Genomic DNA, 21,996 nt, shown 5'->3' on the forward strand with positions numbered 1-21,996 from the left:
ACCTCCTCCAAAAGGTACAGTTTTATTAATATTCATTTATTATTTTATTATTATAGTCAAAGACCCAGAGAAGCATTCCAGGAACAAAGCAGCAGGTAAGATTTTTCTGGAAAAAGGTAGAGATTTTGAGGGAGCCAGGATTTGGGGGTCATTTAAGCAGCAGTGGATGTCAGTCTTCAAGCTTTGCCCATTTACTCTTGGTCCCTTTTGGTTCAGGAAAGGAAGCAGAACAAGCACCAAACCATTCACTGAGACCTTTGCGGGTTGGGGAGGAGTGATGTAAACAAAAGTCAACGCTCTTTTCAGTTTACAATGGCTCGCGACCCCAAGACTTCCAAGCTCTTTGGTGAGGGCCAGTAGGTCTGTTCTCCAGGAGTGCCCTGGGTCTGGACTTCATTTCCCAGAGTCCCTTAGTGCCCTAATGTATTCAGTGCTCAGAGTGCCTGTATGTGTGTGAGTGTGAGAGAATGTGTGCGTGCGTGTGTGTGTGTGCGCGCGTGTGTGTGTCTCCGAGTCCCTGGGAGAGTGGAGGCTCATTCACTGATTAGAGCCAGCGCTGAGAGGCAGCACTGCTCCTTCTCTCACGCCAACCGAGTCTTTTGATCTGTACATGCAATCCCAGGCAGCTCGCGAACACAAACCCGGGGCCAGCCGCCTACTGCTGCTGCTGCTGCTGCCGCTGCCGCTGCCGCCGCCGCCGCCGCCGCTGCCTCCGCCGGCTCTGCGCACCCGGGACTTTTCATGCACCACACTCTCCGCCTGCGTCCCTCCGTGTCCTGAAAAGTGCGACCGTTCTCCCAAGGAATTTCCACGGCAAGTATGGAGAGCAGAAAGGGGTGTGGACGTGTGTGCGTACCCAAGAGGGGTGGGTGCGAGGGCGGCCGGCTTGTTCAGGAACCTGGCTAACTTTCCGGGTCCGTTTCCTAGGGATTCGGGCGGTTCCCCCCGGACGGGGCAGGGGCTGGGACTGGGACTGGCGCGTCTTGGATCATCGCGACAGAGCCTCTCGGCATCGGCGCCTTCTGCGCGCTCCGTGCGCTGCCTCGCTCAAACTTTCCGTCTTGAGTTTTCCTTAATGTGTTTTATTTGGGGAGGGGGGGAGGTGCAAGGGGGAGGGACCAGACGCGGGAATTGGACAAGTAGGGAGGGTTAGGGCACTGCAAGGGAAGGGAGCAGGACTTCTTTTCTCCATCTTTCAATAAGCCCCATTCCCACTTTGTTCGGGTCGATCGCGAGAATGCCTTCTCGCCGGGCTCCCTGGTGCACCCCCCCGGTGATTTCCGGGCTCCCCTGTGTACCCCGCGTTGATTTCCGGCTAGGCCAGGGCTGGGTGGTACTCAGTGGGGAGCCCGAGGCGGCGAGCGGATGGAGAAGGGGCGATCCGAATGAGAAACGACCCCTACAGCCTCCACCCCACACACAGCCGGCTCCGCGGGGTACCCGGGGAGTGACTGTTTAGCCCTGAACCCCGGGTGCTCGGCTGACTTTTTCCTAGCCCGGGCGGGTGTGAAGGGTGTGGAGGTAGGGAGGTGGCGTGGGATAGGGGGATCCTCTGCCGGCAGGAAGGAGGCAGGTGCTAGCATAGAGGCGGATCATTCTAAATGCCACTGGTAAACTCCCCACTCCGGTGGGTTGGACCGGCCTGGCCGTAGAGCAGCCCGACACGTGGGATCTCCCGGGATTTTCGGGGTCGGGACCCCCTCTCCCATCGGTTCTGCTGAGCAAGGCGGGAGGACGATCGTGGAGACAAGGGCGCCTTACTCTGTTTGTAGTTTTATTTTTATCTTAGACCTGCCTTAAACTGAGTAACAATTTCTCTTCTGACTTGAGAACAAAACTTTTTAGTGAGCACGCCGGTCGCTGCTGTCCTGCGGACACTGCCGCCGCGCTTGTCAGCCCGGGCCGAGCGACCTACTCTGCCCGGAGCCCAGCCTCGCCACCGCGCTCCGGAGACTCCGGCCTCCCCCACCCCACCCCCGCCCCCCAACCCGGGGCTTTTCAGGGCTCGGCCTGGGCGTTTCGCCTTTGTGCTTTGTAAGAGAAAGCCTTTTCTTCCAGGGCACAACAAACTTGGGCGGAGAGCTTCCGTGTGGCCCCCCGGGCGAGGCCGCCCACGGTGGTGAGGCCATCCGAGGGGATGCCCGGTTCGTCCCCCGCTCCAGGAGCCTCTCCGAGAGCTCGCGGCCCAGGTCGACCCAAGCTGGCCAGGGCGCGCAGGAGTCCCGAAGTAGCGGGAACTAGGGCAGCCAGGAGGCAGGGGAAGAGCTCTCGCTTCCCGTTAACACTCTGCATTCTCGGGTCTTGGATGCAGCTCCAGCGGAGAGCCCGTGTTCCGGCCCTAAGCCGGGTGCGCGTCGCACTGGGTGGGTGCATGGGGCCCGGGCCATAGGTGTGGGCGCACAGCCCTGCCTGGCTGGCCCGGGTCGTCTGGGGTCTCCTGCCTGCGCCGGCCCCCTGCCCCGAGAGCCGCTGAGGGGGAGAGCACGGCGCTCGCTGCCCACGACGCCCAGCAGCCACGTCTTGCCTCTCGCCTCCGCTCCGGACTCGGCTTGAGGGGCAAAGGGGAGAGAAAGGAAAAATAAAGAGAAAAAAGGGCGGCAGTGAGGAAGCAGAGAGGAGACTGGGGGGAGCAGAGTGGGCAGGGGGCCTTTGCCTTGCCTGGCCTCCTCCTCTTTCCGTCTCGCGGGCTCTTCCTGCAAAGGGGAATGAGCAGAGGGGGGAAAGGCAGAAAGAGCGTCGAGGAAAAGCGGTGCTGGTGTCTTCGGTGCCGATCCCTCCTGGCCCTCAGAGACCCGGCAAAAGTGGCGTGAGTTCGCTCTCTGCGCTTCGGGGCGAGGCTGGGGAAGGCCGAGGAAGGGGCGGCGACGCGTCGAGCCGCTGGTGGCCGACGGGGCCCGGGCCGGGCGCGGAGCGAGCGGGGACACACACCTGTTCTGCGAGCCGCGCCGTGTGCGGCGGCCGGACGGCCGCGGTGCGGGCCGCAGAACCCTCCCTCCCGCACCGCGCATCCGCAGTCCAGGAGCTGGAAGGGCCCGGCAGCCCCGCGCCGGTCCGCATTTGCAGGAGAGCCGGAGTGGAGTAGCCCGCGGCTGCCCGCTGAAGCGGTGGCGCGCGGCGGCGGGACCTGGGTGACCCACAGGGCGGGGCTGCTCTGGGGCTGGAGGTCCTTGGACTTTGGTCGAAGGCTGGCAGCTCTGAGCCCCTGCCCCGCGGGCCCCGCGCGGCTGCGGACCAGGGGCCCGTGCACGTGTCGGTTCTTCCCGGACTGGCGCCTTGGTTGCCCAAAGTTAGGCTCAGATCGTTTCGTGCAGAGGTTGTTGGGACCTAGAGTGTTATATATACAAAGGCAACCGAGAGCCGGAGGGAGAGGTCAGGCCAAAGAGTAGTGGGCTTGGCTGCGCGTTGGCCCCAAGTTTACATAGGTTTCGCATTCACTCTCTTCCCCCGTTTCTCTTGAAAGAGTTGATTTTTTCCCAGTCGAGACTCTTCCGAGCTGAATAATGCACCCTCTCGCTAAGCCGGTATCCCAGCGACCCCGCACTCTCGGATTGGCCCGGGCTGTCTCAGATTCGCACCCGTTGGCCAAGGTGGGCCTGAATCCGGGTCCAAATCTGGGACTGATACCCGGCCGTGCCTGAAGCACAGGCGTCGGCCCTAGCCCGGGAACTGTGTTAGCCTTATGTTCCCTGAGCTGTCGCATATGGTGGTAAAATTTCTGTTAGAGCGGTGTTTCCAAATACCCCCTGGGCATTTGGTGTGCGGGAATTCTCTTCAAGCGAAGTCTGTGAACTTAAAAAAAAATTCTTTCCTGCGTTCTCAACACCCCCCCACTACTCTGCCTCATTTCCCATTGTTCTTTGCTTTTTAAGTTCCCTGTTAATTTTTTAAAAGTTTATTTATGTAAAGGAAAAATATCGTTTAATTTGTTCTATTATTTTAATTCCTGGCTTTTGGAAACGGTTCAGAGACCACAAAAATGTCACCTGTTGTAATAAGCAGAGGAGTGTTGTGTGTGCATTTTAATTGCCAGCAGAGCCGTAGTTTGGTGGGCGCCCTGAGCTCGGCTCCGGGAAAGAGCTCTTTGCAGCTTTCTTTGTGGCAGTCATTTGCAAGTGGGTTTGGCTCTCAGCTACGGCAAAGGCAGCGGCAGCAACCACCGCTTCCTTCTACGCCGATCCCGGGCGCAGGTCAGGAAGCCCAGACCCTGGACTGGGATGGGCAGAGGATGGGATGGGAGATTACCTACTCTCTGAGACTTTGTCTTGGGCTTTCGGTTTTTCTGTGCGTAAGTGGCTAGTTCGCTCCGCAGAGCGCGGAGCGCTGCGCATCAGCCCAGCCTCAGACATTTTCACGTTCCAAACGCGGGCGTCTTCGTTTCATTTGTCTTGGTTCTGGCATGTTTAACCACGCAATTAGTAATCTCACTAATTATTCAGATAGCTGGCGTTTTGTAATCACTTTAAAGCAGGATCGGGAGTGTGATTTAAGAAACAAACAAACTCCCACAGATACGGAACTGAACCAAACCCATCACGTCAAGGATTTGAATTTTTTTTTAACTCAATATTTGTTGGTCCCTCCGTCCAGCCTCACTGCCCGCCAGACAATTTATTTAGCTTCGTGGATTGATCCCTCCTCCTTGTTTAGTTAATTCAACAAAGACTTTTTGCAATCTGTTTGGAGTTTGTCTGATGCCGTGGAAAAGTAGCTGATGATTTATTTGGTTGCTTTTCGATTTCTGTCTTCAGCCCTTCTTTCTCCTCCTTTCAGCGGGGATGTCAGCTGTTATTACTTCCTATTGATCCCTTTGCAAAGTGAGAAGTGAACTAAAATTAATGTCAATTCCACTGCTCGGATCAATAGCTGGAGTTATTTTAATCTGGATTTGCACGAAGTGCTAAATTAAAAAAAATCAGCATAGAGTCAGAAAAGTAACAGTTACTTACTTTCCCTTTGCCTGGTTCTTCACAGTCACCCAAATGCTCCATCAGACTGATTATCTTACAATCCATATTTTTTTAATTAAGAGGGTCAGTTAGTTTTCTTATTTTGGGTTCTGTGTTTAAACCCATGACATTTTGACATTGGGAGTGTATTAACTATAGATTTTCATAATGACTGTGGTCGGCTGAAGCCTCATCTATACAAGTTGTTAATGTGAGGAGAGGGTAAGAAAGAAAAGGGAAAAGAAAAAAGCACTCCCCCTCCCCCATGGAGACCAACACGCCCACGCAGTGGAGTAAGAGAGATGTGGCCTGGAAAAATATTGTTGATTTATTTTCAGTGTAATGAAGTTTTCAAATGAATAACCAGGGTTGAGTGATTCACCGGGTTCTGTTGGAGTGTCCGGTGCTGTCACCAGATTCCTAATTTATGAAACTCATTTAAGATAATGAGGTGATCTAGGAAGTAAAAATAGCAAGTGAATCCTGGGGCCGGGGGAGGTCGTATTGTGAGGGGGAAACATTCCTCCCTTCACACTCAGTGTGTTATGTTTGTCCTTTTCTCCAGTTTGCCTCATGTAATATTGCTTGTTGATAGACAAGTAGCTATTTCTGTTGTGAAGAGCTGCTTGGAACCCTTGGAACAGCCCTAGACCCACTTTCAGAGCGTCCATGTTGTGTGACCATTAATCTGACTAGAAAACAGCCAAGAACAGGATTCCCAGACTTGTCAGGCTAACTGGCTGTCCTTGGCAGATCATTCCCTGCACTGCTATAACTTGACAGGAAAGTTATTTAAAATTTGGAAGAGAGAAAAATCCGTTAATGTGAGATACATAATCTGGTAATTTAGCAATGATGTCTATAAGGAAAGATGCCAAATGAGGAAGCAGTCTGATGGTGTCCACTCATCTTCCCAATTAATAACAGTCATTGACATGTCTGCTACAGGATGGGAGAAGGAAATACTCTCTTTGCACTGCATTAAGCCAGGAGGATTCATCTACCGTTTAACTGAGGTTTCTCTATTTGAGGGACTACCAAAGATACTCCAGGTGGGCTTTTTAAAAGGAAGGAGGTAGATTTTATTTCTGATATGACTCTCCATTTAAAGGCTGTAATTTGTAGCAGACGGTGATTTTTGGTTATGCTTTGAGTTTCATTAAGTTTCTATTTCATATATATTTTTGATGCTAATAAGTCCTGGTATTCATCTTTATGTTGTCCTGGCTTTTGATATATAGCCCTTCTCCCAGCCCCCACTCAAAATACACTTTGGAATGGAATCAGCGACTATGAAAATGTACAACCGAAATTTACAAGGGAAACTGAAAGAAGTCTCTCCGAACTCCAATTTGTTCCGAGGGCGTTTATTGGATATCAGCTCTGACTGGGCCAATAAGCAGAGCAAAATAAGTCAGAAATTTTGTTAACATTTTGTTCTAAATGTTAATGGCAAATCCAAGGCAGTTTACAAATCTACTTAAGAGTGAGTGCATTAGTAACTAAAATTACCGACCTGTTCTTTGCTGCCCTTAGAAGACAGACGCTTCTAGAGAGCGTATGCCAAAGGCACCCATTATGGTTTTAAATATTGTCAGAGACGCTAGGCATTTTATTGATGAAGGTTTTGTTCCTTCTCAGAAAAGAGAAATAGAAAGCCCATGTGATTAGAGAGGGGTGTGCATCAAAATAAATGTTAATGCTGTTTGTTCACATAGCACTTTTTTCTGGAAACAGTCTTAGATGATACATGAAGATGTGTGTGTGTGTGTATGTATGTGCCAATGTATATCATTTATCCATGTGTATACTTTGTACTAACTAACATGTACAAGTGCTCCTGGTCTGGATGAACTTGAATGTGGGATATTTCAGTGTTAGGGAGTTGTTAGGGGAGATGAAGAGAGGATTCATACGTGGGGAATCGTATATGTAGAATGTGGTCTCTGAACATCAGGCCTGCCATGAGTGGCCTGTGGATGCAGGTGGAAGCACTTTAAAACATAGAGCCCCCTCCCCCCCCCACTTAATCTACTGGATGGCTTGGCCTTCCAAAGCTCATTTGTTCAGGGAATATCGTATTTGGAGGTTTTATGATATTTTTTTCTTTGCTGGGCTCAGGCGCATTTCACCCGGAACGTGTAGGGACCAAAGTCAGCTACGCGTACATCACAGTAAGTTGTCTATTGATTTTCCTGAATGAAAATGGTCTGATGCTGCTGCCCACTGGCTCCTAAAGCCTGTGGTGTCTCTTGCCCGAGCATCTGTAAGCCAGAAGGATGGTGTTTCCATCACTTGGGGGTTTCCCTTTTTTTCCTCCCCCTGACTTTCCTCCCCCTTCTTTTTTTCTCTTTGCTGTTTCTACAGGTCTTAGAAGGGAATGATTCCCCAGTAATATTCCCTGCCCTGACCCAAGGTGCCGCTTGGCCTGCCTCCCAGGGAAGACTGCTTCTTGTGTAACGCCGGCCACAGAAAGAGACTCCGATGGACTTACACCGGGCAGCCTTCAAGATGGAGAACTCATCCTACCTTCCCAACCCTCTGGCATCCCCAGCACTGATGGTCCTGGCATCCACGGCTGAGGCCAGCCGTGATGCTTCCATCCCTTGTCAGCAGCCACGACCCTTTGGTGTACCTGTCTCAGTTGACAAGGACGTGCATATTCCTTTCACCAACGGTTCCTATACCTTTGCCTCTATGTACCATCGGCAAGGTGGGGTGCCAGGCACTTTTGCCAATCGTGATTTCCCCCCTTCTCTACTACACCTCCACCCTCAATTTGCTCCCCCAAATCTAGATTGCACCCCAATCAGTATGCTGAATCATAGTGGTGTGGGGGCTTTCCGGCCCTTTGCCTCCACCGAGGACCGGGAGAGCTATCAGTCAGCCTTTACGCCGGCCAAGCGACTTAAGAACTGCCATGACACAGAATCTCCCCACTTACGCTTCTCAGATGCAGATGGCAAGGAATATGACTTTGGGACACAGCTGCCATCTAGCTCCCCCGGTTCACTAAAGGTTGATGACACTGGGAAGAAGATTTTTGCTGTATCTGGCCTCATTTCTGATCGGGAAGCATCATCTAGCCCGGAGGATCGGAATGACAGATGTAAGTACTTTGGTTCAAGCCCTCCCTTACCCCCAGTAAGCCCTGCCTCACTGTGATGTTCAACAGGTCAGTGGCGTTTTGCATGCTCCTAGTAACGGGAAGGGCCAACTACTTCCCTTTCGCTAGCTGTGGAGTGCTAACCTTTGCTTGTCTCTCATCAGTGAGCACTGATAGTTCTTGAAATGTTTTTCTGAAAGTAGCCAGAGGCAAGTTGGCCCCAGCACAGCGTTTCTCTCCGGGTCATGGTGGGCTTATTCTCTGAGGACTGGAGTGAAGAGGGGTACCACTGATGTAGTGGAGTGAATGTCATTTCATTAAGAAGTGTCGGCTCCTAGGGAATTTGGGGGGCCTAAAGAAACATGTCCACCCCTCCTCTCTTTGCTGTCCTCATTATGTTTGATCTTAGTGTTATTTTTTAGCTTTTCCATTGTATCACATCCAGCAGACTCCACGTGATTCTATTTTCACAACTCTCAGCCCTTGTCCACATCAGGCTATTTTTCAGAGAAGGACAAAGGTGTCGTCAATCACCATAAAGCATTTCAAACAGCTGTGTTTTCCTTGCGATCGCAAGGCTAGAAAGCCGACTTCTCTTGAGATTTCACAGGTTTGCTGGATGCTTATCCTGGGGCTCACTTTTAGGACTAGACACGGTTGACCTGTGGGACTGCTCCGTATTTGATGTTCACAACTATTATTAATTTCTGCTTATGAAACAGCTTTTTCTCATGTTCTCCAAGTGCCTTGTTGGGCTCTGGCTACACTTACTCATAGCTGGAACTAAACCTTTATTTGGAACTTGTAGACTAGGAGTGCTGAACCCTGCAATCTTTTGCTCTAATATAATCAGAAAATAATTGTGTTTTGAAGCTTTTGGGCTGTGGGTAGACAGAGCAGTTTTCTTCAAGCCTGGTGAGAATTTATGAACTGAGGGTGTTTTTTCCACCCAACCCTTTGTTCTCAGATTTGCTTCGTTTTATTTTCTTAAGAAAACTACATCTGAGGTTTGCCTTCCCCTTTTCTCTATTTTTTCATGCTCCCGTCCTCTCTATAACCACCAACACGAATACCATTTTTTCCCTCCTCTTTATGATGCCGAGGAGAGTAATAGAGACATTGCAGCTCTCTCCCCTGTCGCCACTGCTTCCTCAGGCTGTCTCCTTGAATTAGGCACTGTGTTAACTTTCCTGCGCTAAAAGGCATCTGCCTAAACCCAGCGTACCTTTTCAATAAAAGTCATCATAAAATCAACCTGCCTTGTAAATCCATCGCTCTTTGGTTTTGAAATATGTTGCAAGTGTGTCTTTTATGTCAGCGTCTGTAAGCCGGAGACCTCCCCACTTAAGGGAGAAGGCTGCTGGCTGACAGCACCACTGCCAGTGTTGTCCTCTCACTTTGGCTGTGGCTCTCTTTCACCTTTTCACTTTCTGTTGATTTGTGTGTCTTGTGATCCTGCTTCTTGGATATACCTGCTGAACAGGTATCGGCATTGTGTTGGTCAATTTTATTTTATTTTATTTTAGTTTTCGCTTGTCCGGTGATGTGCAAGTGATCAAGGTTAGTTGTAATGTGACTACCAGCTAAAACTGCCTTGTGTTAGGGTATGACAGATTCTACCCCTTTTTTTCCTCCAAATACAAGTTGAAAATTAAATCCTCTCATAACTAATATGCCACAAAGTAACATCTGGAGATTGAGACCCTCTCTTCTTACCTAACAGATCCAGCTTGTCTCCATTTTTCTATCTTTTTAGCCCAAACCTGTATCAGACTCCAGAGCAGGAGGAAGCTTGTTAGTCAAGTCAGAACTCATAGACGTGGATATCCATTCCTCTCTGAGTGTCAAAGCCATAACTCTTCTGTTTGCCTGGTTTGCATTGTGTGGTGGTGGCATCCCCCATGGAGATGGATCCCTCACACAGGAATACGCCTGGGTGGAGAAAAATTAAATGAGTCTGTCTCCCAAAGTGAAATGGAATTCTGACCTTGAAATTAATGAGATTCTGATCAGAAGGGTGGGGAAACTTCTTTATTTCCAATGTAGTGTTATAGAAATTGGAGTCCTCTTCTTCTTTTATTCATTTAAAATATTCTTCCCTTATAGAGTACCTTGTGTTCTCCTTTTTTTTCTTGTACACAAGTAGGAGTGTCTGTGAGGGGAGGGTATTTGTACACCCACGTTATTATCCAGAGTTGCATTTGTGATTGATCTTTAATAAGAAACAGAGGTGCAAAGTGAAAAGGAGGCTGTGCTACCCTGTGGTCACCCTGGATTTGTGCTCTTTCCTCCCTTCCTTACCTTAGGTGGTTAGTACATCCCTCACTGGGTCACACTGGATAGCATTTATGCTTTTGATTGCGAATTTTTGGAAGGCAGGAGAAGTATTTTTCTGTAAGGAAGGGTTGAAGAGGCACTAAGACAAAGTCTGCAGCAGCTTTCTTGGCTCCTGTCATATGCCGACATGTGTCGGAATATTTATGGTCTGCTTTATGTAAATACATATTTAAGGGCCGTTAGAAGGCCTGATTATTCCCACTAGATGCCTTTCAGGTCCTCCCTACAGAACCGTTTTGAAATAAGTAATATTTCTCAGATAATCGAGTGACAGTATACAAGACTGCTTCCAAAGGGAGAGAGTGCTTCAGGGGCAGATGGGGCAGTCACGGGGGATGGGGATATGAAAAGACAGAGGATAAAAAGTGTTCAGACGAGCAGAGTGATAGGACGCAGTGCTTTTGCCAGATTGCCCAAATTAACCATATATGGTTAATATATACACACATATTTGTATATATATGTATATATATGTATATATATTCTTAAAATTTAGAGTTAATTGCTGATTTGGTTGACTCATTTTTTCAGTTCCCTTCATGTAAATATCTTTTCATACAATATTTTTTAAACATTTTAATTAAATGCAGCAGTCAAACTCCGAAGTAAGCATTTAGCTTTAGAGTTTTGTTGGTGGGTGGGGGCGGGGGGTGAGAATGGGGATGTGTGTCCTTTACTTAGAGCAGAAGTTTCTATGACGGAGTTTTAGGTCATTAAGAAATCAGTTGTATAATGGAAACACTGACAGTTTTTACTGTTGCAGCCACCCCCTGCTCACACACTGCATCAATATGCAGATAGTCCACTTGCGAGCCCACTGGAAAGAGAGGCCTGCAGACATGGTGTAATGCACACGTGTTCTTTCTTAAATCTGGGTAGTGGTAGGCAGGATTTCTTTTGTGATTAAACACGCATTTTTGTAGACAGAAATATAGCTATTTGAGTCAAACATCATCTTTCCTGGTAGGTGATTCTGGTTTGCTTGCCTGTCCATCCACCTGGCTTCACAGGTGATTCCTGAGGGAGGTGTTGGGCTCTATGGAAAAACAAGCAGCCTTCACTCTACAGGACTGACTTACTTGCCCTGGAAAATGGGAGAAGTGTTTTGTGAGAAGCCATTCATGGAGGATGCATAATTCCCCAGGAAGGGGACTGAGGTAACTCCTGTTTATTGTCACTCCCCAAACCAGTCCCCAAGGCTCGTTGTCCAGGGAAATAATGCTAAAATTTATGGACCAATTACAAATAGTTCACGTGTGCCTTACATATGAAGTGTCTACAGCGATGTTTCCCAGGGCCTTTAAAATAAACATTTCCTCATTAAGGAAACTTTACAACAAAAGGGAAGATAAGTATTGTCTGCTGTCTTGTGTTAGAATCTGTACATTTATTACCCGCTTAGTATTCTGGCTCCCGTCATGTGCATTTCCTGATGGTTCTCTTCAGGCTGCCCCTGTGCCCAGATTCCTGCCTGTGTGACACAGCCTTTGGCCAGCCTGCCAGCCTATCCACTCAGCCCAGATTGGAGTTGGCGAAGTATACATGCTCACCACAGGGCTGAGAGGGCCCAGAACTGCCCACGTGGAGCGGTGACTGGCCCTGCCTTCTGGCTTTACCCCAGGGATGGACACTGGGCACTGACCATAAGTGGCTTGACTTTGCCCTCTTTCCTTGACCTTCACTGTGGTCGGGCAGTGTCACAGGGAGGCAGGAAACCTGATGGGTCACAGCAGCTCCTGGATGTTCTGCTTTGCTCTCATCTTTGATGTACTTGGGCAGCCATTCTTGGGTCCCAAAAGCCCTGAGTAGGAGACGGTATTTTGTACTCTGTGTCTTTATAAAGGCATGTATCATTGAAGACCCTGTGTTCTAACAGTCAAATCAGCTGAGCCCATCTAGGCCAAAGGCAGCCTGGAATGGGGAGGGCTGGGGTGAGGGGGATAGTTTCCAAGGGCCCTGGGAGTGGGGTGGGCAGGGACTCTACTCCGGGCTTTTAGGAGAGTTGCTCTTGCTAGGGAGAATGTTTGGGGGATGCCAGGTGGCCAGGCTGCACCTCTGGGTTGCAGCTAGGACAGATGACCACTGGGAAAGGGCCAGCAAATCGCCAGAAGAGCTGGGTCAGATGCTTCCCTCTGTCCTGACTGCCCAGACCTAGCCTGACTCTCCCTCAGCGGCTCCCGGGTTCTCCCCCCACTCCCCGGGGGCAAGAACTCCTGTGATGTGTGTGGTTGTTTCTGGTTGTTCACTCCCCACACAGTCATGGAGACTCTTTTTCATGCTGCTGGGTTTAATTGTCTTGTTGGGATAAAGAAATGTTTGCACAGCTAAAGTGGAGCCGGGCTGGACGGGAGCGGTCCCTGATGGCTGCAGAGCCATCTGGCCTGGCTTGGCTTGGCTCGGCGCGCCGCTCGCCCGGCGGCTGGGCTCACTCTAGCTGTGCTCCCGCTCTTCCCCTGCCCTCGCTCCACGCCGCGCCGCTCTGTGCGGCGGCTGCCTCCTCTTACGGCCGGAATGCCTAATCACCATGGTGAGAAAACGGACACCGCAGCCGTCCTCCCTCCTCGCCCCGCGCCCTCCCTCCCATCAATTGTCATGCAGAAGTGATCCGGGCTGCCGTTTCCTCGCGGCCGTCCGCCAGCCCCTCGCCGCTCCCGGCAGAAGGGTGGCTGGTAATTGATCGTCTGGGGGAGGGGGCGCGGAGAGGCTCGAGAACGGGCCCCGGAGAGACCAGGCCACGGAGTGGGCCCCGTTCGCTCACTTGCAAGGGACCCCACAGCCTCTGCCACCGAGGCGGCTTGCAAGTGGTTTCAGAAGTGTTGGCGATCTCGCCGTCGCTCTGCCGCACTTGGAGGCCGCGGGAGGACTCCGCGCGCCGCCTGGAGAGCCGGGAGCGCCCAGCCCTCGGCTGCACACACGAGAGCCCGTCGCGCCCCCCGCCCTGCCCCGCCTCGGCCTCCACGTCCCCGCGCCCCCAAGTCGCACTAAGAACCCAGTTCCCTATCTGTTTCCTCTACGCCGTCTGAGCTGAAGAGAGTGGGGACCGGGGTGAGGGATAAGGGGGGGGCGCCCACGCGACGTCTGGATGCATGGGAGCGCGCAAAAGGCGCTAGTGGGTGCACGGGGCGTGAAGGGGACACAGCGCGGGCGTGGGGATGACCACTGCGTGGGGGGGGGGGGTTCTGCCTGGGGGAGGAGGGATGGGAAGAGGGTGGGGGAGCAGGGCGCGTGGAGGAGGGAGGTTGGACGTGTGTACAGCGCCTGGGGACCTCGCTGGCCCCTCGGTGCCCCCAGGACTCTGAGATTTCTCCTTTCGGCTCGAAATGTTTTTCCCTTCCTGCTTTTCAAATCTGTAAAAATGTTCCGGGGAATGTTTCCTAAGTCCAGGGCTCCGTGCTTCGGCGGGATTGCTGGCGTTCGGGCCAGGCGAGTCGCGGTGGCCTCTGACGGTCTGAGGCTCGCAGCCAGCACAGCGGGACTCGTTAAAGTCCGGGCAATTTCTGGAACTCTTCCCACGGGAAGTTTTCCGGGGCTGCCTTCCGGTCAGCGGCCCCAGGTTGGTTATTTGGTGGCCCTTTTTTGTATGAAAACAAAAAAAAAAACACACATTGTATCCAAATAACAAAAGTTGCTGTCCCTCCCCACCCCCTTTCCTCATTAGGCAGGGAAGAGGAAACTGGAAAATAGAATTATACTTTTATATTGGTTTTCTTATTTTTAACCCTTATTAACTATATCCATCTGGTTAATAAATGTTAGCACACATTGAAATGTATTCTTTGTAAATAATTGGGATTTGGAGTGACAACATATTTAATAGTTATATTTTTATAATAGTTTTTCTTATTTTTAACTCTTATTAACCACTTATTAACCACATCCATCTGGTTAATAAATATCAAAGCACACGTTGGGACGTGCTCTTTATAAATACTTGAGATTTGGAGTGATGGTACGTTTCATTGTAAAATCCACAGTATTTTTAAACACCAAAATAGCAATATTGTTTGGACTTGCATATTTGCTGCTAAGAGTTTAACAGCATTTCCCAGCACCGTTTTATCCCGTCTTAAAGAGAGATGAACTGCAGACTGAAGGATAATTTATTGCTATATATTAGCTAAAATGCCTTTAAAAATGTTTTTAAAGTATCATTTAAATTGTGGCATGTATGGTTGAACAGAATGTGTTGCTATCCTTTGTAACTTCACATGTGTGCTACACGGTAGGAATTTGTAAGTATCTCTTTCTTTGCAGCAAGAAGGAGAATCTTCTGCGAAAGAACTTTCTTACACCTTTTCCAGGAAAAGATCCTGGATTGGGACTACATGTTGGGCCTGGAGAAATCATAGGCTGTGGTATGAATCAGAACACCTGGTAGATGCTAAGTAAACAGAAGGAATTTATCATCTTCCAGCCTTACCCAATGGATTGGACCTTTCTGTTATCTTAATCACACTACTTTAGTTTTAGTGTTTAAAAAAATTACTATTTTTTGGCAGGTGCCAATCATATAAAGGGGTTTAGTGTTCCTTGCATATTGAATACCTTAATGGTGGTGATTATAATCTAGTTTTTACTTTTAAGTTTTCATTATCTTACCACTCTTCAGCATTGCACAGAACAGTATGTGTAGGACTATGCTATTCCAAAGGCATAGAGGTTTGAGGAAATAAAGGAAGGACTTATTTATGCCTTGAGGTGTCATGATTACAAAGGTAGGGAGGGAGTTTTCCAAGAGTTTGCGAAATAACCTTTCTCAAATATAGACTTATTTTATTACTTGGGGTACTGTTAATACAAAATTGTTTATAACTTAACAAAAATTTAATTCTACTTATTTCTCCTAACCCTTAGAAACCTAAGATTGGAGTCTATCCCCTCTCCAAATGTTTTCCCACAGCATTACATCCCCTATCGTGGAGTTCACACGTACAGATCAGCTTTTGGTGTGTATTTTAGAAAAAAGTTTCTACCTGGGTCCTGGCCGAAGTTGGAAACAGTCAATGATGTTTTGTAGACACATGTAACCATCTAGCAATTCGGATATGTGGCTGTTAGTTTTCTCTGTGGAATGCGTTCTGTTTGAAGACTACCTAGAAGAAATGAAAGTTGTGCCTTTGGTGGGGAGACATGGTGCTGTGTCCAGTACATTCTGTTAACAGATCTGAAGCTTTAGGAAAATCTGGAGCTATGTGAGTGAAGAAGGAACCTTTTGTACAGTCTTAGGAGAAATCAAGCCCAGTAAGTTTGAGTGTGACTTACCAGACAAGAGTCGTCTTTTTTCACTGAAATTCATTTGCAGACTAGACTTATGGCTTTACATCCATCTTAGTGCTGCAGAGACAGAAAGCTGTAGGGAAGCGGCAAGGGCCAGCCCTGGAGAGGCCTTCGCTTTATTTTCAGGTATATGATTCCCATTTAGGTGCCAGCTAATCCTATATTGCTCTCATTTGACCTTGCTTCTGGGGGTTTGATTTAAAGCAAGTCAGAGTGGCCTAGCATAATAAATACCTGTTAGAGGAATAAAAGCTGTATTTGCCCCTTTGAGCCTCAACTTGAACGTGTTTCAGATCAAAGGTGGGGAGGCAATATAACATAGTCATTATGAGTTTGGCCTCTGGAGTTAAGTCCTGACCTGTTAGCTTACTTGCTTTCTGATACCGGGCAGGTTACCTAATCTCTCTGGGCCTCAGTATTCTCACCTGCAAAATGGGAATTACACACACTTAAAGGGTTGTTGGGAAGGACTAATGAGATTAAATACACAGATAATGCTTAGAACAGTTTCTCACACATACTAAGTGTTCGATACTTAGTTACTATTATTATTTCAAGGACAATCTGGTGGTATAACCTTCCTTGCTAGAAGCACTGATGTAGCCAAACACAAGGTCATTAACAACTAGCAATGTATGTAGGGTCCTTTCACATGCTCATGCCTTATGACAATGTGGAAAGAGGGAGGGAGAAAGGCTGGAAAGCCCATTTCTGTGATGGCCAGCTACTTCTCCTCCCTTCATTATTATCCATCCACCAGGATTAGCCCTGGTGTCCTCCTGACCTCTTTCTCCCTTGTTTTGTTTAGAAGCAAGGTAGTAGTCAAGTTAGAGAAACTGAGTCTGGGAGTCGGGAGAGGACTTGACTAGGGTTGGATATCTAGGCAGTGGCCTGGGTTGAAAAAGCCAAATCTCACGGTATTTTCTTATTCTGAAATTTTATATTACTGGATATTGTTTGAAATCAATGGGTTATTAGAATTTGTGTGTGATAGAGATTCGGACTACATGTAATGAGATTTGCTGTAATAGTATTTGACTAGTATTTGAATTCACAATCCCTGGGTTTCTCGTGTGTCCTTAGATTTTAAGTTATACAGACACTTTTACCCTCTTGCCTATGTGAGACAGATCTGTGAACCTTCCCCCATCTGTGTGTGTCACAGTCCCACAGCATGATGGATTGTTTCTGCTTGGGGGAGGCTTAGGACAGGGCTTGAAGGGGCCTTGTAGGTCAGAAGAGAAATACAGCAGCAGGACTGAGATGGGGTTGCTGCCTGGGGAGGGATTAGCAGGGGGAAGGGGAGGGCAGGATTGGGCGGGGCATAGTGTCTGTGTGCATTCTCCTAGGAGTAAAAGAGGGCTGTCCATTACCCTGAAGGCACAAATAAACTCTGTGTTTTTCTCTTTGTAGAAAAAAAGCCCCATGGGACTTGGGAATACTAGAGAATGACTCTGCATGTCAGTGGAAGAGGTGGGGAGTAGAAGGATGGGAGTGGGGAAGACTGACCCTGTGCCTGAGGACTTCAGATTTGAGTCTGTTATTTAAATAGAGTAGCTCATGTTTGAAGAGCCTCATGCCCACATATATTTGTAGCAGAAATAGCTGTTGGAGGCCAGTCATCTGATACCTCAGTCTCTATCAACTCCTTCATGGCTCCATTTAAAGGAAGGGTTCAGCTCGCCTTTCGAAGTAAAGTGTCTCTGAAGGTCATGGAGCACCTACCTCTGAAGGTCATGGGAGCACCCAATTCTGCTCCCTGTCTGTCCTCAGCCTTTCCCACATATGGTCACAAAGGTGTGTGCTAGGTAGGAAGGGAAATGCTGAATGTTCTTAATTTTTGGTTCTTAAAAGAGGGGAAAGTCTGGGATTTAGGTCCAAATGCTAAAATCATGGTTCAGAAGGAATTGTAGAAAAGGAGCGGAGCCTGAGAGGTAGCTGGAGCGGTAAGGGCAGTGGTGCATGCTCGGCTGAGGAATCAGCAGGACTGCAGTCAGGGCCTAGGCTTCCGCTTCCTTCCTGAGCAGTAAAATTTAAAAAAAAATCCTTAGAACAACAAAAGTCTGGACGCATGGGCTTCCTTCCTGACAGGCCAACCTGGTGGGGCTTCCATTCAGACCGAGCAGCAGTCAAGGCTGATTTACGGGGAAAAGAACCCAGACATGGGTTTAACCCTTTCCTAACCACAGCGAGGCTTCACTGCAAATGCTGCCTCCTTCTTCCAACTTACCATCATGGTGTAGGGAGATTTTTATTGTCATTTCTTCTTTATTTAAAGACAGTACCTGCTGCTAAAGTGCCTGCTGTCCTCTTCATGAGAAAGCTGAGCCTGTGAGAAGTTGAGTGACTTGTAAGAAACTCAAGTCTGTGGCTCATGGCCAGAAGAGCTCTCAGGCTCTTGATGACATTATATTGACTCTGTAGTATTGAATCCATCTTTGATCCCATAGGAAGTGCCTCCTGGAGTTTGTATTGGGGTGCCGCTGTGAGCCCCAGTTTTACCTCCATAAGATACTGGTCCCACAGAAGGATTAGTACTGCTTCATCTTAGCTATTTGTTGGTGGCAGTGGATAAAACTGTGGCAGAGTATGTGAGACATGACTCAGTTGCCATATCATTGGTCAAATATGATGCACTCATTAGTTCGTTGAATCATTCAGCTGTATTTACTGCATGCCTACATTGTTCCAGGCACCAGGCTGGGTACTGGGAATAGACCGATGCGCAAGATAGATTATAGTCCGTGCCTTACTGGACTTCAAAGTTTAGTTAGCAATTGCAGGATGCTGCGAAAAGTGCTATCATAGGGTAAATATAACATGCCATGAGACTTAGACGTTGGAGCATCTAATCTTGAGTGAGAGTCAGGGATAGCTTTCTGGAGCAAGTGACCTTTAAGCTGATACCTGAAACTCAAGAAGGAGTTATTTATTCAAAGAAGCTAGGGGTAGCAGTTTGCTTTTTTGGACAAACTATAGTATCTGCGAGTGGAAGAAAGAACTCCAGAACTGCCAGGATTGCTCACAGTGAAGTGAGAATAGAATTGTTCCCTGCCAGGACCTGAGACCTGACCTTGGATGTCTATAGCGCTTCATCCTATAACCAGGAATTCTTGAGAATGTCCATTCGGTGCTTATGTGGCTCTGAGGCTCATCATCATCTAGGGTCCTGCTTTTAAAGTAACTTTCTAAAGATATGTCACTAGAAAAATGCTTTCTGATGACATATGCTATCTTAACAACCAGAGGACCCATGAGCACCCAGAACCATGCTTGGCACAGAGTAGATACTCAGGAAATACTTGCTGAATGAAGGAGGGCCATTGCCCTGCTGATGTTTAGTGAGGTAGATTAAGGGCCCTCATCTTTTTACTAAAGTTCAGGCTTAGCTCTATCCTTTGCCCTACCCGGAAACGTGACAGGTCTCAGGGCCTAGAGTACTCGCTTGGCCGTTAAACTGAGCCACATAGCACCCGGGATTCTTGGCAGAGTTTCTTGGCAAAGTTTCCTCTGGGAGGTGCATTGCTCAGGCTTGACTTTCACAAGGGAGGTTAGGCGTGTAGTGCCAAGAGTATTGAAGAAGGGAAAAAAGAAGGCGAAGCAAACCGTTGTTCCAGCCTGGCACACGTCGGCATGCTAAAAACAGTTCCTTCCAGCCGGGGCCTCTGGGCTCCACCATCCCCACTGTGGTTTTCCTTCCCTGGCCTCTTATCTTCATCATCGCTCTACATCCACGAACATTTCCTGAGCTCCTGTGTGTAGAGCGTTGTGCTCGGTGCTGTTTGCAGGGGAATCAAAGAAGTAGCAGATAATACTTCCTCTTCTTGACGGCCTTATGGTTAAGGTGAGTAGCTAAACTGTATATATGAAAAAGAAATGATAGTGTAAAATAACAGACAGTAAGAGCACTAGGATTTCAAGAGAGAGTCATCCCTGAGGCTGGCTTTCCTAAAATGTGATTTAAGGACTGTCTGCTTCAGATCACTTGTGGTGGTGGTAGTAGAGGATGGGGACAGGGATGGGGGTGGGGTGAAGAATGTTATTTATAATGCACATTCCCAGGGCCCACACTACACTTTGTATTCACAATCATAAGGAATGCAGCTTAGAAACTGTATATTTAGCAAGCAGCCATCCTAGGTAAATCTTGTGCTCCTTAAGGTTTAGGAATCACTCTTCTAGGGTGAAAGTCTCAGGGAAGGTTTCGCCGAGGTGTTTGGCCTTGCAGAAATGGGAGTGAGGACTTGCGGGGTGAAGAAAGGAAGAGGATGGAAGCCCACTGAGGAGTCTGCGCAGGCAGGGGAAGGGTGAAGACCCAGGGATCTGCTCACAAACAGTACCTTTCTCATCCAGTGTCCTGTCTCGGGGAGGATCTGTCCACCTGTCCCAGCTCCCCCTCTGCCACTGCTCCTCCTCGGATTGCCTCCCTCTGCCTGTCTTATTGCTGATCAACTGACTGGATGTACCCAGGCCTCCCCTTCTTGGTGCAATATTATAATGATGAGGTGGCCCAGCGGAGGAGCTGGAGGTGCTTAGCCAGATGCGAGGGAGGCCACTGTGCGCTGCGGTGCTCCTTGGGCTCCAGCTGGCTTATCTTCTCACTGCTGTTGTTCTGCCGAGAAGGGGCTGGAGAGGGTTTGGTGTGTGTGTTTTGCCAGCCTCCTGTCTCCTCTTCCGCAACCCTTGAGCTTTCAAATGCTCATTTGTAAAGAAATAAAAGTTGGAGGGTTAGAGGAATCTCTCGGTGGCGGAATTAGTCACCAACACCTGCAGATTGGCTTTCTGCTTTAAGCTTTAACCCTTCCAAGGGCAGCGGCCACCAGGTAGAAGGTTCAGTGAGCCGTAACTAGGGGCTTGCTCTGAGAGGTTCAGGGGGCTTTGGGTACCTGCGCAGGAGGGGATGTTCTCGTCAACCTTGCTTCTGGAGTTGGGAATGGTATTTTTTCCCCCAACATAATTCCCCCTTTAAAAACACTCATCACGTTAAATTGTAACTATTTGCTTACTTATGCCTCTCCCATGGGCGCATGTCTGTCTCCTTATGTGACTCCATCTAGCGTGTCCCATGATGTAGTGCCCGACTTGGTAAATATTTGTTGTTAAAGTGAATGAACCCAGGATCACTGTTCTTCTGTTGAGTTTGCAGAGTTGCCAGCTGGCTGTACGCACTTGGACATAGTCTGAAGGGCCACACAGGATCCACCACAACACTGGGCACCTCCTGGCATGTTTACAAGTGGGAGGTGATGACTAGAAATAGAGGAACGGTTCAGTGATAGGGCAAGAGCACAGTCAGAAGCTCCGGGCCTGTCATTTACTGGCCGTGTGACACTGGGTAAGTCTCTGTTTCTCTGAGCCCCAGCTCCTCATATGTAAAATGGGAGGTGGCAGATAATCCCTCCCCTACCCTACAGGGTTGCAGAGCAAGTAGATAATCCAGATGTGTTTTGTAATGTAAAAGTAACCATATAGATGCCATACCCTCACATACACATAGCTAGTTGCAATATGTCTATCTACGTCTGTCTGAAGGGCAAAATGGTCTTCGGGGGGGGGGGGCTAAAATAGTTTATGAAATGCCTGAGCGTTCAACCTGGAGGGAGCCCTCTGACATGCCATTCCCTCCTTGAAGTTGAGCTGCAGAAGACAGTCTGCATTCCCTGAGACCGGCTGCAGCACTATTTTTCTAGGTGTTTGGGGGCAGAAGTTACCCAGTTCTTGTAGACTTTTTATGAATGTAAGTTGGCAGGCCATTTTCTATACAGATCTGTGACATCTCAGCTGAAATTTTATCTGCTAAATTTCCACTGAAAGAAGTTTACCCTTTGCCTTCTTCTCAGCAAAGCTCAGAGCATCTTTATTTTTCCGTTTCCAGGGCCAGTGACTCTATTCCTATTTTGTGGAGGGAGATGTTTTGGCTCAGAGGCACAGTGCTTTGGCCTGAGGAATGACAGGCAGAATCAAGACGAAGAGGGCTTTCTGCCCTAGAGACCTTTGCTAGGCTGCAAGAATAGCCATGCTCTTTCGGCCAGTATGACAAGATGAAGAGGTCCCTGTCAGATTTGGAAAGGCTTGTCCCTTGGGTGAGATCTTTAGAAGTTAAAGCTGGGCCAGGAGGATTGGAAAGAGCAAGAATTTGAAAAAGGCTTTACTAGGCCGGGTGCGGTGGCTCACTCCTGTAATCCCAACACTTTGGGAGGCCAACGCAGGCGGATCACCTGAGGTCAGGAGTTGGAGACCAGCCTGGGCAACGTGGCAAAACCCCATCTCTACTAAAAAATACAAAAATTAGTTGGGCAAGGTGGCACACGCCTGTAATCCCAGCTACCT

General features: G+C 48.7%; 1 protein-coding gene across 3 annotated transcripts in view; it reads left to right on the top strand.

The window, feature by feature from the left end:
* The first annotated feature begins 438 nt into the window (after window positions 1-438).
* Window positions 439-21,996, top strand: part of RNF220 (ring finger protein 220) — a 254,676-nt gene continuing 233,118 nt past the window's right edge. Inside the window, exons 1-2 of one of the 3 annotated variants that reach the window (XM_010371923.2) lie at window positions 439-813; window positions 7,314-8,055. In XM_010371923.2, coding sequence (XP_010370225.1) covers window positions 7,431-8,055 — 625 coding nt within the window. In that variant the 5' untranslated portion in view covers window positions 439-813; window positions 7,314-7,430. Of the gene's footprint in view, window positions 818-7,313; window positions 8,056-21,996 lie in introns of those variants that run through there. The other 2 variants (XM_010371925.2, XM_030942162.1) reach the window with 2 other exon arrangements.

Source organism: Rhinopithecus roxellana, chromosome 12, assembly GCF_007565055.1.
Source record: "Rhinopithecus roxellana isolate Shanxi Qingling chromosome 12, ASM756505v1, whole genome shotgun sequence".
NCBI classification, from domain to species: domain Eukaryota; kingdom Metazoa; phylum Chordata; class Mammalia; order Primates; family Cercopithecidae; genus Rhinopithecus; species Rhinopithecus roxellana.